Source organism: Ictidomys tridecemlineatus, chromosome 2 (genome assembly GCF_052094955.1).
Source record: "Ictidomys tridecemlineatus isolate mIctTri1 chromosome 2, mIctTri1.hap1, whole genome shotgun sequence".
NCBI lineage: Eukaryota > Metazoa > Chordata > Mammalia > Rodentia > Sciuridae > Ictidomys > Ictidomys tridecemlineatus.
Window position 1 is genome coordinate 7513871 of NC_135478.1, and position 17869 is coordinate 7531739.

At 38.8% G+C, this 17869-nt stretch overlaps 1 protein-coding gene across 2 annotated transcripts; it reads right to left on the reverse strand.

Annotated features, from left to right (window-relative positions):
• Nucleotides 1–6419: 6419 nt before the first annotated feature.
• On the reverse strand, nt 6420–17564 carry LOC120891620 (olfactory receptor 7C1-like). Of its 2 annotated transcripts, XM_078029028.1 has the most exons (3): nt 17438–17558; nt 10464–10550; nt 6420–9350 (listed from the first exon to the last, which is right to left on the reverse strand). In XM_078029028.1, exon 3 carries the CDS (start codon nt 7357–7359, stop codon nt 6421–6423), a length of 939 nt encoding a protein of 312 aa, XP_077885154.1. In that variant the 5' UTR covers nt 7360–9350; nt 10464–10550; nt 17438–17558; the 3' UTR covers nt 6420. The 2 variants fall into 2 exon arrangements, with proteins under 2 accessions (XP_077885154.1, XP_077885158.1); XM_078029032.1 differs by lacking the exon at nt 10464–10550 and having other exon boundaries at nt 17438–17564.
• Between the last annotated feature and the right edge of the window lie 305 nt (nt 17565–17869).

Consider the following 17869-nt stretch of genomic DNA (forward strand, 5'->3'; position numbering starts at 1 on the left):
TTTAAGTTTAAACAAAATCAAGAGTTTAATCTCATTAAAAGCATGCAAATTACCAAGAAATTTTGAGAAAATTAGATCGGTATTGAGAATCAGATTACATATCAGATAGCATAATTATCTCCAGTTAATAATTTTGACTCTAGAATGAACTGACAGAGGTGTCTCAAATCTCCAACAATAATCACATTATTAGACTTCAAGTGTCCAAATCCCCCTTGCAAACACACCCCATAAAGCAAGACATTCCATGGGACTACTCCTAGTAGCTGAGGACAAAGGCCAGACTCTCTTGGATAAGGCTAAATTTTCACTACACACATCACAACCTGGGCTTAAAACAAGACTCTCTTAGAGAAAAATGAGCATAGTTGCGGGAACATCTACTTCAGCATACCTTTTATGTAACAAAGAAACCCTATCAGTCTGAGTGTGCCTATCATTTGGAAAAGCCAGTATTGGGTTGAGATAGATTGTTTTAAACAATAACTAACCTGTGCTGGTCTTGGTGGCATACACCTATAACTCCAGTGACTCAGGAGGCTAAATCAAACATTGCAAATTTGTGAGGGCCCTAAGCAATTTAATGAGACCCTGACTCAAAATAAAATTAAAAAGGTCTAGTGTTGTAGCTTAATAGTAAAGTACCCTAAATTCAAGCCCTAGTAACAATAACAAAAAAAAAAAACCTTAATCTGTCTAGTAAATACTTTATATACATTTTCATTTATTTGTGCTAATGTACTTACCCCTCCCCCTTAATTTAATGCTATATGTACCTGTAATAAACTTGTGCAAAACTAACAGCTGAAAGTTAACTAAATTCAGTTCTAAGCATTCTAAATCCTGCGACTAAGGTAGTAATGGATTTCCTTCATTAAATAATCCATTTATTCATTGATATTCCCTCATCTCTTTCTTTCTGTCTTTCTCCCTCCCCTCACTCCCTGCCCTGGCCCACTTTTATTTTATTTTTGTTCATACTTTTTCACCTTTGGAAGGGACATTACTTTTGGTCAATATTCTGGTCCAGATTGCCAGCATAATACTAGTCTAGCAAGTTCCTACTCTTAAGTCCACTCCCATTTATATGGGGGAAAGTTACACAGGTACAAATTTTGAGAGCTATCATGACTACTAGGCAATAAGGAACCATCACCAAGAACCCCAATTTTGTCAGATGGGTGAACACAGGGTTCGCCTACTCAAACCCTAGGAATTCTGACACAGAGGCCTAAAGCTATGCCTAAAAGTTTTTGCCTTGGAATCACTACTTCTTCTGGGGCCCAAGGTTTCAGCTCTGGTCCTGCCTGGGCTACTGCATTGAGTAAGAAAAAGAAAGTTGAAATAATATGGAGAAGAATTATAGGTTTGTGCCAGCATTCTCTCCTTCCCTTCTCCTCTTCCCCAGATCCACAAGAAAAGCAGGTGAATCTATCTAGTTGGGAACAAACCTCAGTGTTGAATGTGAGCTCACACTTGCAAAGGCCCTTCATGCCTTTATCTCTGCCTAATTTAGACAACTCAAGTTATTTCAATTGCCCATCCTACTTTTCTATTAGACCTTCGGTAGTTTAGGTAAGTGTCCACCAAAGGCCCATAAAGGCTTAGTCCCCAGAGCAGCACCATTGGGAGGCGGTGGAATCTTTAAGCAGTGGGGTCTAATGAGAGGTCTTCAGAACATGGGGAACATGCTCACAGGGGATAGTTTGACCCCAGACCCTTCTTCTTCTGTTTCCTAATCATGAGGTGAATGGCTTTCCTTGACCACATACCCCTGCCATAACATGCTACTTCCTACAGTCCCAAAAGCAACAGAACCATCTGATAATAGACTGAAACCTCCAACACTGTCAGCCAAAACTAACTTTTGCTCTTTATAAGTAGCTTGTCATTTGTTATAGTGATGGAAACCTAACAGAAAACTATTAGTCTGAGGATGAAAGTGTTTCTTGGTATGAGGAATGAGACACAGGGGTCCAAATTGGTGCCTTGACTTCTGTTCTAGATCTTTTATGGTACTCTGAACATTCAATTTTACCATCTAGTAAGAAAAGCCCAGTCCAGAGATAAATTTCTATTCCTGTCAGGATCACTTATGTTTTACAGTTGGACATAAATCCAACCCACCAGCCATGTGCAGGGCCTTCCTCCTAAGGAATCTGTCCCCTCACCATATGCAGCCTCTTTCTCTCTTGTTGGCACACAGAATGTTCATATGGGCACTGTGTATCTCAGAGGTGCAAGAAAAATATGTCTACCTTCAGGTCATGTATACACTGCTGTTGCCCCGTTTGGGTCAGCTTTTTCACTACTGTGACTAAAAGACCCAATCAGAACAATTGTAAAAGAGGAAAAGTTTTAGGGCTCACAGTTTCAGAGGTCTCACTCCATAAACAGAAGGATCACTTTCACAAGGCTCAAGGTGTGGCAGGACATCATGGAGGAAGAGTGTGGCAGAGGGGAAAATCTCACATGCTGATCAGGAAAGAGAGACAGTCCACTCTTCAGATCCCAAATATATATGCCATAGCCATGTCCCCAGGGAACCACTTCCTCCAGTCACACCCCACCTGCCTCTAGTTATTACTCACTTTAACCCATCAGGAATCAATTCACTGATTAGGTTAAAGCTTTGACCTAAACATTTCTCCTCCAAATCTTCTTGCATTGTCCCACACATGAGTTTTGGGGGACGCCACATCTAAATCATAACTTTCTGCTCCTGGTCCGCAAAAGCTCACTCGCATCTGACAATGCAAAACACATTTAGTCCTTTCCCAAGAGTCCCCATAGTCTCAACTGTTCCAAGATTGCTCAAAGTTCAAGTCCAAAGTATTCTGAAGCTCAAGGCAATCTTGCATTGTAAGCTCCTGTAAAATTAAAAGCAATTTACAAGTATCCAATATATCAATGTACACAGTAAACATAAAAAATAGAGATATAGAAAGAAAGAAGCGGACCAAAGCAAGACAAAAATCCAGCTGGACAAACAAGTCCTGTGGTTCTGTGTTCATCCTCTGGAGTACATGTCATGATATCCTCTCCAAAGGGCTTGTCTAGCTCCACCTCTGTGGCCTTGATGGCTGAAGTACAAGTAGCCTTTCTGTTTTCTTGTCTCTGTTCAATTCCTACAGCTTTCCTACATTTTTGACATTTCTTAATCTCAGGGGTCTCCACTGCAGCTTCAGCTTCCTCCTCAAATCTCCACACCTTGCCTTCTCAGGGAACACTTTCAGGGAATCTGACCCTGCTACACTTTGCCTGCCTTCCAAGGCCTTCCTCTGAAATCTTGGCAGAAGCCTCCATGACCCCCTAAATCTAGCATCCTGCATTCCTGAGGAACTAGCATCATGGGGTTGACACCAAGGTCTGCCACCATCTTGAGCAGTAGCCAAGCCTCTAGGGACCTGGCTTTTTATTCCAGCAGCCTCTGAGTGTCTGGGTGTCTGAACACATTGAAAAAACTTCCTAGGCCCTCTTATGCAAGGATTCCCCACTGGTCCCTTCTCAAGAGAATTTTCACTTTTACTCCTTTGAGCCTGAGATGGGTGTGGTTTTGCCAGGTCCTGAGATGCCCTCAAGCCATCTTTCTTATTGTCTCTGGGAAAATCTTTAGCATTTCTTTAGTGTCAGTGATGTCTTTAAAAACTACAACTTCCTTAGCCCCAGTTTTACTCCTCTTTTCAAGTCAGAAGTGTTTTAAATATTTCTGTTCTGCTTTATGCTCCTGAATATCACAATAAACTTGACTAAAAGCCACCAGCAATACCCATGCCACTTCCTATATGCTATGTTGCCTAGACATTTCTTCTGCCAGATTAATAAATCCATCCCTTTTAAAATCAGCATCACAGAGAGTCTCAGGACACAGAACAAAATGCAGATAACTTTTTAGCTAGAACATAACAAGAATGACATCTAGTCTAACTATCATAGAATACTCCTTTTCCTCTAAGCCCTCTTGAGTCCTGTCTTCACTGTCCTATTGGCATTCTGGTCTTCTGAGCTCCCACCAGAATCAGCCATTAAGCTTTGCTTACAACAACCTAAAGCACTTCCAGCTTACTCTACTAAACATTTAAAAATTCCACCCACCTATTCAAAATGTTCCAAAAACTTATCAACCACACGGTCAGACTAGTCACAGCAAAGACCCCACTTCTAGGTGCCAATTTCTGTTTTAGTCAGCTGTTTTACTGCTGTGACTAAAAGACCCCACCAGAAAAATTGTAAAGTAAGAAAAGTTTATTTGATGGCCCACAGTTTCAGAGGTCTCAATTCAAAGACAGTAGACACCATTTCTCAGGGCTCAAGGTGAGGCAGGACATCATAGAGGAAGAGTGTGGCAGAGGGAAGTAGCTCACATGATGATCAGAAAACAGAAAAAGAACTCACTCTCCAGATGCAAAATATATACCCCATAGCCACATCCCTAGTGAACCACTTCCTCCAGCCACACCCCACCTGCCTCCAGTTACCACTCATTTAATCCCATCAATATGGATTCATTGATAAAGTTAAGTCTTTGACTCAATCATTTCTACTCTAAACTTTGCATTTTATCACATGAGCCAGTGCCACTCATCTCATGACACAGATGGACACCTCAAGGGAGCACACCAGAATATCAACTCACTGGTTCCAATCATCTTACATTCCTAGAAAAGGACATCTGGTCAGCACCAACATGTCCTCTATTACTACCTCCCTTAAATCTCCATAGTGATTTATTTCCCAGGGTCATGCCCAACATAAACATACCTGTAATTGGTCAGTTTGCCCAACATAGCTAGGCCATTGGCCAAAACCCATGAGGTAGTAAAAATACAAGTAGATAGGCAAACACCATGCAATTCAGCTCACTGAGATGATTTGTCTTTATCTTCCTCTCAGAGTGGCAGCCTACCATCTGTTCAGCTTGTAACTGCCATCCATAAACCAAGTAGTTAATCAGTTTAGAGCTATACATAGAGCACTGCCCAAATGACAATGGAAGTGGACATTTCCTTGGACAGTTGCAAAGGCTACCTGCTTGTAAGTAATTGCTTGCATTTATCCAGTAATACATTCCTGTATAAATCATTTCCATTTCATTATGGAACCTATCTAGGTACCCACCTCCTCATTTTTTAATTTCTCTGACATTACCTAAGACATTATAGATATTTCAGGTTTCAATATTATTGTAAGCACTTTAGCCTTAGGGGTAGTGTGTTAATCTTTTCAGGGTGTTATAAAGAATACCATAAACCAGGTAGATTATAACCAACAGAAACTTATTTTTCACAGCTCTGAAGACCAGGAGGCCTAATATCAAAGAATCTGATGAAGGTCGCTTTCACACATAGTGCCTTCTTACTGTGCCCTTACATGGGATAAAAGGCAAAGCAACTCCCTTGGAGCCTCTTTTATAAGAGCATCATGAGGGCAACACCTTCATACTCTAATCACTTCCCAATGGTACCCTTTCTAATCCCATCACGTTGGTGATAAGGTTTCATCATATTAATTTGTAGGAGGATAAACCTTCAGATCATACCAGACTATTTCAATTAATAACTACAATCAAGAGAGTAATTATCTCTCAAATGGAAGTTTTCAGGACTAAAATTCCGGTGGTCACTACAGGTTGGTGATCACAAGTTTTTTATTTAATTTGCAGTCTGTGCTCCACACAGCACTTTCATACAGATTTGTGCATACCAGTGTCCCGATTTCTTACATGACACTTTTTTTTTCTTTTGCAGTACTGGGTATTGAATCTGGGCATGTTATACCACTAAGCTACATCCTCATCCCTTTTTCATTTTTGATTGAGACAGAGTCTCACTAATTTTTCTAGGCAGACCTCAAGTTTGTAACCCTCCTGTCTCCTGGGTAGCTGGGATTAGAGATATGCATTATCATGCCCAAAGTAGTAATCTCTTTTTGTCTACCCAGATATTATATGCCTGAACATGGATTTTAGCTTTATGAGGGCAAGGATTTTTTTCACTGCTATATTCTTAGCACCTAGAACAACCTGGTACACTATAGATATCCAATAAATATTGCCAAATGAATTAATTTAACAAGAACTAACAATGATTGTTGGTAAAAAATGAACTATTTAATGTTTTATCCAAGAGTCTCTGAGTTGATATTTGAATGGTTATATAGACCTATAGGAATGCAAACATCAAGTTGAGATGTAGTGATGTAAAATGTAAAAGGAGGAGAGGTAGGGAATACAACTGAGGGTAACAGAGTGATCACCATAAAAGTTTCAGACAAAGTACTCACAGGGATATTTTGATTAAAGACAGAGAAACAGAGTTGTGAGGGGTGAAAGCCTATATAATTTAGATTCAGAATTTCTTGACGCAGAATTTCTTTTGCTGGTACTTTTGCCAGCTCAAGAGCCCAGGACCAGTATTCTTGTCACTGAACATAAAATGTTCTGCCAAGAAGTTTTTTCAGGGCCCTCTTAATATCTGTGTTTCTCAAGCTATAGATGAAGGGGTTCAGCATGGGGGTCACCACAGTATACATCACGGAGGCCATCATGCCCTTCCAGGAAGATGATGATGCTTCAGAACTGAGGTATACACCAAGACCTGTCACATAGAATAAAGAAACCACAGATAGATGAGACCCACAGGTAGAAAAAGCTTTATATTTTCCATATGTTGATGGAATTCTCAGGATGGAAGAGACAATCCGGGTATAAGAGAAAAGGATCCCTGAAAAGGGAACAAATCCAAGAAGGCCAGTCACCATGTAGAGTATTATGTGATTGATCAGTGTGTCTGAACAAGCTAGCATGAGAGCCTGAGCAAGTTCACAGTAAAAGTGTCGAATTTCCCAATTGGTACAGAAGGATAGACGCAGCATCAACAGACTCTGGATCAGAGAATATGACAAGCTGATTAACCAGGATGTAACAACCAGGAGGCCACACAGATGGGAGTTCATGATGACTGGATAGTGTAGGGGATGACAGATGGCTACAAACCGGTCATAAGCCATCACAGTGAGAAGTAAGGTATCCATGCCTCCAAAAACCATAAAAAAATACATCTGGGTGATGCAGCCTGCATAGGTAATGGATCTTCTCTGTTTCTGAATGTTCACCAGCATCTTTGGGACGGTTGTAGAGATGAAACCAATGTCAGCAAAAGACAGATTTAAGAGAAAGAAGTACATGGGCGTATGAAGATAGGAATCCGAGACAATGGCTATGATGATGAACAAATTCCCAAGGAAGGTGACTATAAACATGGATAGGAACAATCCAAATAACATCAGTTGATGCTCTGAGTCTTGGAAAAATCCCAGGAGTATAAATTCTAAAGCATTTGTTTGATTTCCTAGTCCCATGTTGTTGACACATCAGCTAGACAATTAAAGAGAAAGAACATGAAATAGACACCAGACAGACTATCTCGGCTTCTTTATTTCTTCAGGTAAAAAATTGAGCATGAAATCTTTAATATTATATAATCTAGAAAACCTACATTCTGTCATTCATTATAGGCAACATTTCATGATATTGACAAATCCATGTCTATTGGCCTATGGGAGACTCACCCATTCCCTTTGTCTCTGCCTTAGAATTAACTACAAAAAGTTAGAAGGAATTTTAGATCTAAGGGATAAAACAATCCACATCTGCTCCAATACACACGGGGCCCAGAGACCTAAAGAAAGGTCTGAGTTATCTTCCTTGTGTGTGGCAGGACTGGGACTCAGAGGAATTCAGATGACTCTGAGCAATAAGAAAATTTGAGAGGAGGGGAAATATCTGAAAAAATATTTCAGGATGAGCAGGATGAGTAGGATTTCAGTTTCCAAAGGAAAGGAAGAAATAAAAGAAGAGGAGGTCAGAAGGAAGGAAGGGAGAGATGGAGAGAGGAAGGGAAGGAGGGAGGAAAAGAAAATATTTTCAACAAATGATAAACCATATTAACAAATGACTAGTAGGTGGTGTACCTGTGACCCTCAACATTCTACAGAAACAAGTGCTTTCTGCACATTTGCTACATGCTATTATACAGGTGCTCTTCACCTATAATAAATCAACTAATTGGTCAAACAGTCAAGGAAAACATAATTATCAAGGTTTAAACCATTGCAATGCCATAAGACACAGGAAAGTTCACAAAGAGATGTGGGGATTTCGGTTTGGCCCTGTTTTTGATTTTTTTTTTTTTTTGGTTTGGTTTTCATTTTGGTTTTGGGAGTTTGGGGGTGAGTAGTTGTTGTTATTGTTTGGGGTTTTTTACTGTTCTTGTTTTGTTTTGCGTGCTTGTATTAAGGATCAAACACAGGGACTCACACATGCTAACATTCAGCTACAACCCCAGCCCTCTTTATTTTTTATTTTGATACAAGTTCTCAATAAGTTGCCCAGGCTGCCAATATTTCTAAAATGAAAACCTGGTTATTTTATTTCCCTGCCTGAAATTTTTAGATGTCTTTCTGATGCTGTTCAGGATGATACAACAAAATATCACAACTCCATAGTTAACAAACAACAGAAATTTATTTCTCTCTGTTCTGATGACTGGAAAGTCCACCATCAAAGCAGTGAGGGACCCACTGTCTTATGGGAGTCGATTTTCTTTGTTCATACATGGCACTATCTTGATATGTCCTCACAAGGTGGGAGAGGGTGAAAAAGCTCCTTTGAGCCTATTCTATAAGGACACTGATCCCATTCATGAAGCTTCACAATCAAGATGTAATTGTCTGCCAAGAAGTCCCGTCTCTTAATACCATGGCCTTGAGGGTGAGGATTTCAACATGTGAATTTTTTTCAGGTCAGTCATTCTGAAAATATCTGGAATTCTTGATCTATCATGGGTCCACTCTGATCCTACAACCTCATTTCTCAGCACTTCTCAACTGTTACTCTAAATTCTGAACATACTGAAAACCTTCCTTGTATCAAAATGGGACAGAGCCTCTTATATAACCATGAATTTCAAGCACTCTTCCCTCTAATTTCTTCCTGTATTTCTATATTTGACACAGCTCTCCCCTGTTTAGGCTCTTTCCAACCTCATCCATTCTCAATTCCAACTGATTTCTTGGCATAGAGGATAAGTTGTATTGTTTTTGAAAGAAGAAAGGAAGAGAGAAGAGGGAATATGCTTTTACTCATTAAATAACCAGGCCCTCCTCTCAAGCCTAGGCAGGATATATCCCCAAGTTACCACATCCCAGGACGCAACAGTGTAGCCAGCCCATCTTCTCTTGCCCTTCTACTTACCTCTCACCAGGAATCCTTTCCCACGGAAACATCACCAACTTCCTCTCCACAAGCTTTGTCTGAGTCACTTACATACATGTCCCTGGGTTTCTGTTCTCTTTTACAATGAAAACAAAAGGAAGAATAAACAGAGGAATCACACATTTACATGAAATTCACAGAGAACTGTCATAACAGTAGTTCTGGTGGAATTATAAATAAGGGGAGTCATCATTTCCATTCCTGTCTTGGAAGTTCCTCAGTGTTTAAATATGTCCTTTCACTTGCATGTAGAACAGCTGAATACTTTCCATCTCTGAGTGAGGAAGTTCTCTCTCTGTGTTCTCTCCTCAAACACCACTTTCCCAAAGAGAACAATAGAAGGCAAATGGATGAGAACATTCCCTCCACTGTGTCTGGCTGCAGGAGCCTCAGAACATAAAAAAGAAAAGAGCCATGCCAGGAAAATGCACTGCTCTCCTTCCCAGTGCTATGCCAAGCATCCCCCCATCCATTCAGGTGCCTATGAGAACAGTGGGATATCAGTCTTCCACAAGTAATTAATGAGCACCAGAGAGGAGAGTACTCCAAAGTATTCTTATGATCTCTGCTGATTTGTGGAATGGTTAATGAAAGGATTGGCCTCTGAAGCTGGAATCTCTTCTCAGCTCTATATTAGGTCCTCTGAGAAAAAGATATATAGTCTACACAAACATTCAGGTTTTAGAAGGGAAGTTCTTTTACGAAAGCACTTCTCCCTTAAATGTTTCTGCTGAGAACCATGGATAGAGAAGTGGGGAAGAAGGCCAGGTCTGTCAGGAGAAACAGGGTTGTTATAAGCACGTGACAGTGACAGCAGAATTCAGAAAGGCTTGTTCTCGGATATGGAATAATGAAGACTTTGGAGTTCTTGAGTCAGACAACAAAAAAATGACTAGAAAAGACCAAGACTTTACCACAAAGCATCCATTTGTAAAACCCAGACTGGTAACTCTAACACTGGACTGTGTTATCCACAGCAATTCTGTGCTGTCAGGGTGCCCTAACAACCAACACAGAGTAACCATCCCCATAACCTCCTCAGCTACCCACCCAAATACTATACAATCAAAGTAAAACTTCACTATAAAAAGGCAAGTTTAAGCAACTAATCTAAGCATTCTACTTTCCAAGTAAATATTCTTGAGAGCTCCCTCTCCATGAATATCATTTCTTTTCCCTCATCACTTACTGGGCTATGTAGGCTTGGCAGCATGGACCCACTGCAGGGCCAACTTCCTCAAATTGTGTTCTCTGATGAAGACAGAAGATCTGTCCACTGAAAGAGCAGGAAGACAGAGCCAGGCATAAGGTATGGGGTCTGGTTGACTTCTTCTGGAGAAGGCATGAGTGTCTTAGCCTGGCACTTAAAGGCCTTGGTGACTATAAGCTGATGAGTTTCAAGTTCCACCCCGGAGGCTGTATCCCCACTGAAGTTTATTAAACAAATTGATCAATGGTATGTTCCTTCCTTGATCAGTTTGGCTCCGTAAGGGCAGGAATACACAGGAAGAAGTATCTAACTAATCAATTCCTTATTCCAGGGAGACTAACTGTAGTTCCATCAGGATTCCTCTCTCCTGTGTTCTTCTCCTCTGGGAAGAGTCACTAGTCTTGCTAGATTCCCTCTTGGTGACAAATGTCACCGTTTTCCACTTACAGTTTCCTAATCAGGCAGATGGCTGAGTAGCAAAGGGTCTCAGGATTCTCTAGGGTAGGGATTCTCAAAATTTGGCCTACACCAGGATGACCATGAGGACTTGTTTAAATTCAGAGTACTGAGACCCACTCACCCCCAGTTTCTGTCTCAGTAGGTCTGACTTTAAGTCTGATAATTTGCATTTGGGCAAGTTTCAATTTTTATATCCCCAAGACAGTCTTTTTTTTTTTTTTTTGAGAGAGAGAGAGAGAGAGAGAGAGAGAGAGAGAATTTTTTAATATTTATTTTTTAGTTTTCAGTGGACACAACATCTTTATTTTACTTTTATGTGGTGCTGAGGATGGAACCCAGTGCCCTGCACATGCCAGGTGAGCACACTACCACTTGAGCCACATCCCCAGTCCCCAGGACAGTCTTTTGAGAAACACTGTCCTAGGATTTAGGTTTCTCAAAATCATCACCTTGGGATTTGCTAATATACAGCTTCCTACTCTATCCAAGACTTACCCTGTCAATATCTTCAGGGAAAGATCTCAGAATCTACTTTTTAAATATTTCAAGTGGTTTTTAAAATTTTTATTAATTTTTATTGTGGTAAAATATAAATAGCAAAACATGCCTTTGTCACGATTTTTCAGTGCATGGTTCAGTGGCACCATGTGTATTCACAATGCTGTGGGACGGCACCGCTGTCCATTTCCCAGGCTTTTGATCAACCCAAACATAACTTTTATTTCCATTAAACAGTAACTCACCATACTCCTCCACCTCTAGCCCTTGGAAACCACTATGTCTCTTTTTATGCCTATGAATTCCCTCTTCTAGGTTTCTCCATCTAAAAGGTGAATACATGGAGGTATTCTTTTTATTGCCTAATGATGTTCATCATTGGCACATAATCAGGAAAAGAACAAATTTTAAAAGGAAGAATTGAATTTTTATTTTACCATAGAGCATAATATTTTAGTTTTTATATACAATATTATCTAACCTCAGTATTGGAAGCAATATTAAATCAACGGTATGTTCCTTCCTTGATCAGTTTGGCTTCTTGGATCTACCTATTATGATTTCAATTTGATATTACATTTCGAGGGATCTACACATAATTATTTCAATTTGATATTATAATTTTTGCTACTGATCCAGCATTCTAAATTTTCTCATTATTCAATCTCTCCCTTTCCAGCCAACCTCTAAATACATGCCACTTGGTCACTTGTTCTCCGAAGATTATTCTCTGCCATTTACCCACACATATACACACTATCCTTTCTTGTATATCCATTGTGATTGGGTATGGATTTGAGTTTTCCTCATGTCAGTTAATGACAAACTAATCTCTCTGTCCTCAGTACAGAAATCTTCCAGTCAAGAGGGCTGTATATCATCTCTAATTATCAGAGAAATGCAAATCAAAAGCAATACACCATAATTCTCATATATTCCACTTGATCAACTATATAAAATACTCAGAGGTGAAGAGCACATTTATTGAAGACTTTATGAACTGCAAACATGAACAAATATAATGCAAGTATATTCTAGAGTTACATGAGTCTTTGTAACTAAGCAGAAGTGAGAATTTACTGGGACAATTATTGAGTTCAGACACAGAATAGCTATGACTGAAACTTAATGATGGGGGACTCTAGAGGTAGTGGAAGACAAACTAGATAGATTCTTCTTACTGCATGCAGAAAAATGAAACTGGACCCTTATCTCACACCATATACAAAAACCTCCTCAAAATGAATTAAATATTTAATACTAAGACCTGAAACTGTAAAGCTACTAGAGAAAAAAAAAACCCTTGACACTGGTCTAGGAAAATGGTTTTGCTTGATTTTTTATTAGGGATTGAACCAGGGGCATTTAACCCCTAAGCTACATTTCAGCCCTTTTTGTTTTTTATTTCAAGATAGGGTCTTGCTAATTTGCTGAGTCTGGCTTTGAAATCACAATTCACCTGCCTTTATCTCCCAAATTGCTGGGATTACAGCTGAGTGCACTGTGCCCTGTAAAAATGTTTTCAGGGTATACAAGCAAATGAGATTACATCTAACTAAAAAAATTTTGCACAGCAAACAAAACAATCAGTGAAGATATAACCTACAGAATACGAAAATAGTTTGCAAACCATTTATCTGACAAAAAGTTAACATACAAAATACATATGGAACACAAACAACTCAATACCAAAAATAAATAAATAATTCATTTAAAAATAGACAAAGGGCCTAAAAAGACATTTTTCAAAGAAGACATGAAATGTCAAACAGATATATGAAAAATATTCAACATCTCTAATTGTCAACTGAATGCAAATCAAAACCATGTAAGTCACATGTTTTATAATGGTTATTAACAAAAAGTCAAAATATAACAAGTGCTGTTATGGGTATGGAAAAAAGGAAACCTATGTACTTTGTTTGTAGTATATCCATTATGGAATGCCATATGGAAGTTCCTAAAAATAAACACACACAAACACACACACACACACACACACACAGAATCATGTGATTCAGCAATTTCTTTTGATTGTATATCCCAGGAATAAAATATTTGCACTTTTACACTAACTTCAGCATTATTCACAATAGCCAAAATATAAAGCAACGTGTCTGACACAGAATGGATAAAGAAAATGAGATACACACACACACACAGTACCCAAGGTGTGGAAACAACCCAAGTATTCTTCAAAAGATGAATCAATAAACAAAAGATAATGTATACATACAAGGGAATATTATTTAGCCTTGAAATTTGGAAATTCTGACACATACTACAGCATGGATGAACCTTGAAGACATTATGATGAGTGAAATTATCCAGTCACAAAAGGACAAATACTGTATGACTCCACTCATGTGATATCCCTAGAGCAGTCAAATTCACAGAGACAAGAAATGAGTGGTCATTGTCAGGGGACTGTGGTAAGTGGAAATGGGTAGTTATTGTTGAATATGTACAGAATTTCACGGGGAAAATGAAAAAAGTTCTGGAGATAGTGGAGATGGCTGCAAAACATTGTGAAGGAATTTAATGCCACTAAATTATGTACTTAAATGGCTAAAATAGTTATTTCTTATGTTGTAGACCATAATTATAAAATAATAAGGCAACATTACCTTTGCAAATTCCAAGACTTTTGGCAATCACTTACTTTTGTTTCAGAGTAGATCAGACACCAAAGTGTCTTATTGCAGTTTATTAGTGCCAGTAAATCAGAACTCTAATTTAGCCATTTTTATGAGAGTATCTCTTATCACTGGCTGGTATGACTTCCTTTGTAAATAGCATTCCCTTCTCGGATATCAGTACTGAGGAGTGAAGTTGATAGACAACTTAGCTTAATAGCAAAAAGACAAATAGCATGACATCAGCTCTATTGAGAGTTTTCCTGGACTATGTCACATCATAGCAGGTGGCATCATGAGGAAAGCACACAGAAAGGGAAAGATCACATGGTAAGCAGGACTCCAGAGATCAGGGAGGGGCCAGCCTTGCTCCTTTATAACATACCTCTCTCATGAGAACTAACTCATTCCTTGAGACCAGCATTAATCACTTTCAAGGACATTCCCCAATAATATATTTAATTTCTGGTACCCCACCACTCAAAGGTTCCACCACCTCCTATATCACCATTCTGAGGACCAAGATACCAACATATGGAGCTTTGAGTCACTGTAACCAAACCAGAGCACCCAGACTGAGGACCAGTTACATTCATCCTTACACATAACATACCTAAATATATCTAAAAGACATGAAAGTTGTATAGAAAAGAGACATGAATTCTTGAAAGGGATGAAGATTAAAATTACTTTTCAAAAACATTGGTGCATTTCTCCAAGATGCTCGGGCCATAGATGAAAAATAAAGGTTATATAGATGTTGTAGAATTCAGTTATACAGTGACTCTAATGCAGACAGCATCCCTTAATACTCCATTGATCCCATTACATCAATCCCAAAGAAGCAATGTTCATTTAGGAGATATTGAGAAAACTGAAAGACATGAGAGCTACAAAAACTACAGAACCAGATGGGCAGAGTTGGGGGACCCATAAGTTTGGGGGATCCATAAGTTTGGTTTCACTGGCTTATCCAATATGTACACTGTACTTTTGAGGAACCTCCTCATGGTCCTCTTGATGTCCCTGTTCCTCAGGCTGTATATGAAGGGATTGAACATGGGAAAGACTGTGGTGTACATCACTGAAGTCAAATAAATATATACACTGTTTAGAAAAAAATGAGTGAAGAAACTAGCCAAAGACTGGAAAAGGTTATCTGATATAATATATATGCATTTTTATGACCATATACACTATATGTATATATGTGTGTGTATGTGTGTGTGAATATAGATAGATAGATAGGTCAATGTGTATGTATCAAGATACAAAGTTACATATACATACAATTAGACAAGTAACCAGAAGGAAAGCATTCAAATTTTTTAAAAAAGAAAGAGGACAACAAATGGGTGAATTGCTTCAAAAAGTGCCTTCATAAAGATGACCAAATAACCAATAAGCACACACAAAAAAGTACTCTAAACCATTGCATATCAGAAAAATGCATAATATCACTACACACCCTATTGAATGGCTAAAGTTTCAAAGCGTGAGCCAGGTGTGTGGAACTGCTAAAACTTAAATGCTGTTGGGGGATTTCTGCTGAAACTAACATTTTTTTAAAAACGAAAGAATCTACCAAAAGTATACATAAAGTCTTCCCTTTCATTCTGTCATTGCATTACCCCACATACAGCATATACCAACAGAAGTGTGTTAGACTACCAAAAGACCATCTAAAGGACAAACCAGGCATTAAGCTGAGTTGAAGAAGTCAAACAAATAACTGTACATATTATAGTTTAACATTTATCTAAAAGCTAGAACAATGAAACCAAATCAAGTATAATAAGAGTTAAAATTGGGTTTCCTCTGTGGTGCAATTATTGACAAAGGGATAAATGAACTTCCTGGAATCCTGGAAATGTGTCCACCAGGATGTATACATCCACATGAAATTTCATCAAGCTGTACATAGATTGATGTATATTAGTGTATGTATACCTTGACAAAAGAGTAAAAAAGTAATTAAGGGAAATGGTGTAGTTATACTTTTAGAAATAAAGTATAACTTTTTTAAGAAAAAGTACCCACTAAAAAGAAATGACCAGATATGATGGCACACACCTGAAATCCCAGCCATTTGGGAGACTAAGACAGGAGGATCACCAAATTCAAAGCCAGCCTCAACATAATGAGGCCCTAAGCAACTTAGCAAGACTCTGTCTCAAAATAAAAACAAAAAGGACTGGGATTTGGCTCAGTGGTAAGTACCCATGGGTTCAATTCCTGGTATCAAGAAAAAAATCTAAATACAAAGAATGAATTCTAAGTGATGATAATATATCAACATAGGTCCATTAATTATTTTAAAAATTACCATTCTGGTGAGGCTATCCATGTTTGGGAGTAGAAAAATCTCTCTACCTTCCACTCAATTTTGCTATTAACTGAAACTTCATCTAAAAGTAGTTTGACTATCTGCTCAAAAAAAAATATACCCAGAACCTTAGAATATTGCCTTATATGAAAACAAGTTCTTTGTCAATATAGTAAAGTTAAGATGAGGTTATTCTGGATTAAGATGGACCCTAAATCAAATGACTGATGTCCCTATATGGACAGAGATTAGAAACAGGTACACAGGGAAGGTAAAGGTGGAGGCAGAGACTAGAGTGATACACCTATTAAAAAAAAAAAAAAAAAAAAAAAAAAGGTCTGCCAGCAACCCCCTGAAGCTAGAAAGTGACAGGGAAAGACTTTTTCCTTAGAGCCTTTAGAAAAAATATAGCTCCACTGATACCTTGTTTCACACTCCCAGATGCCAGAAATATGAAAGAATAAATATCTATACTTTTTACCCACCAGTTTGTGGTACTTGTTAACAGAGGGCTTAAGAAACTAACATTATCTACCCCCATAGACTCATCTCTAAATCATTCAAAAAGCAGCGCAAATTCTCTAATAGGTACTTTCTAATGTCCTCTTACTAAGATGCCTCTTGACTCCCCATGGGTATGTTCTCCCATGACTGCAAAATAATCCCTGTTTGTTTAACTTACAGGTGTGCTCCTGGTGGTCTCTGGGTAAATGACATTCACAGCAGTAGACTCTTCAAAGGTCTCAAATCACAAACTCTCCCTGTGCCCCAGAGAAGCCCCTCAATGCCCACACATTCAACACTTAATAAGCCTCAAGGCTTTCAACTACAAAAAGAAAAAGAAAAAGCAAGTTTAATATGCCCATGCTCATTTTCATGAAGAAGCCTCTAGATAGTAAGCACCCGGTGGTTAGTGACCACGTTTGTCTTATTTACCAAGCACTCCCACTCCTCAGCACAGATCCTGGAACAAGGTCGACTAGTAGATAAAACTGTTTTCTAAACAACTACATGAACAACACTGCCAATCTTACCTAGTGAGACCAGGTTCTGGAAGGTTTCCAGCATCACATCTCTGTAGAGGCTCCTCTGAGCAAGATCCAGCAAAGCCCACTCCTGCTGGGTAAAGTCCACAGCCACATCCTCAAAGGTCACCGAGTCCTAAAAGATGTCACAAATTCTGTTCAGAAAGGTACAATTCCTCCACTGTGTGCGAGATGATGCGTGAGTCTGACAGCACTGGGGACCTGAGAATCAATTCAGGGGAGGCTCAGAAGATTCTGTGTTCTCCCCGAGTCTATGTCAGGACTCAGTCAGCAGATCTCTTTCCCTTTCTACCCACATATACTTTCTGGTTGATCAAATTCTTTCTGATAGACTTATCAATCCTAAAAAAAATAAATTTATCTCTTTACAGTATAATGATAATGAGGACACACACAATTACTATTATACAATCACCTAAT

Bases quoted from the DNA above. Each gene is read 5' to 3' on its own strand.
- LOC120891620 (XM_078029032.1), bottom strand. From the start codon at position 7,359: ATGGGACTAGGAAATCAAACAAATGCTTTAGAATTTATACTCCTGGGA.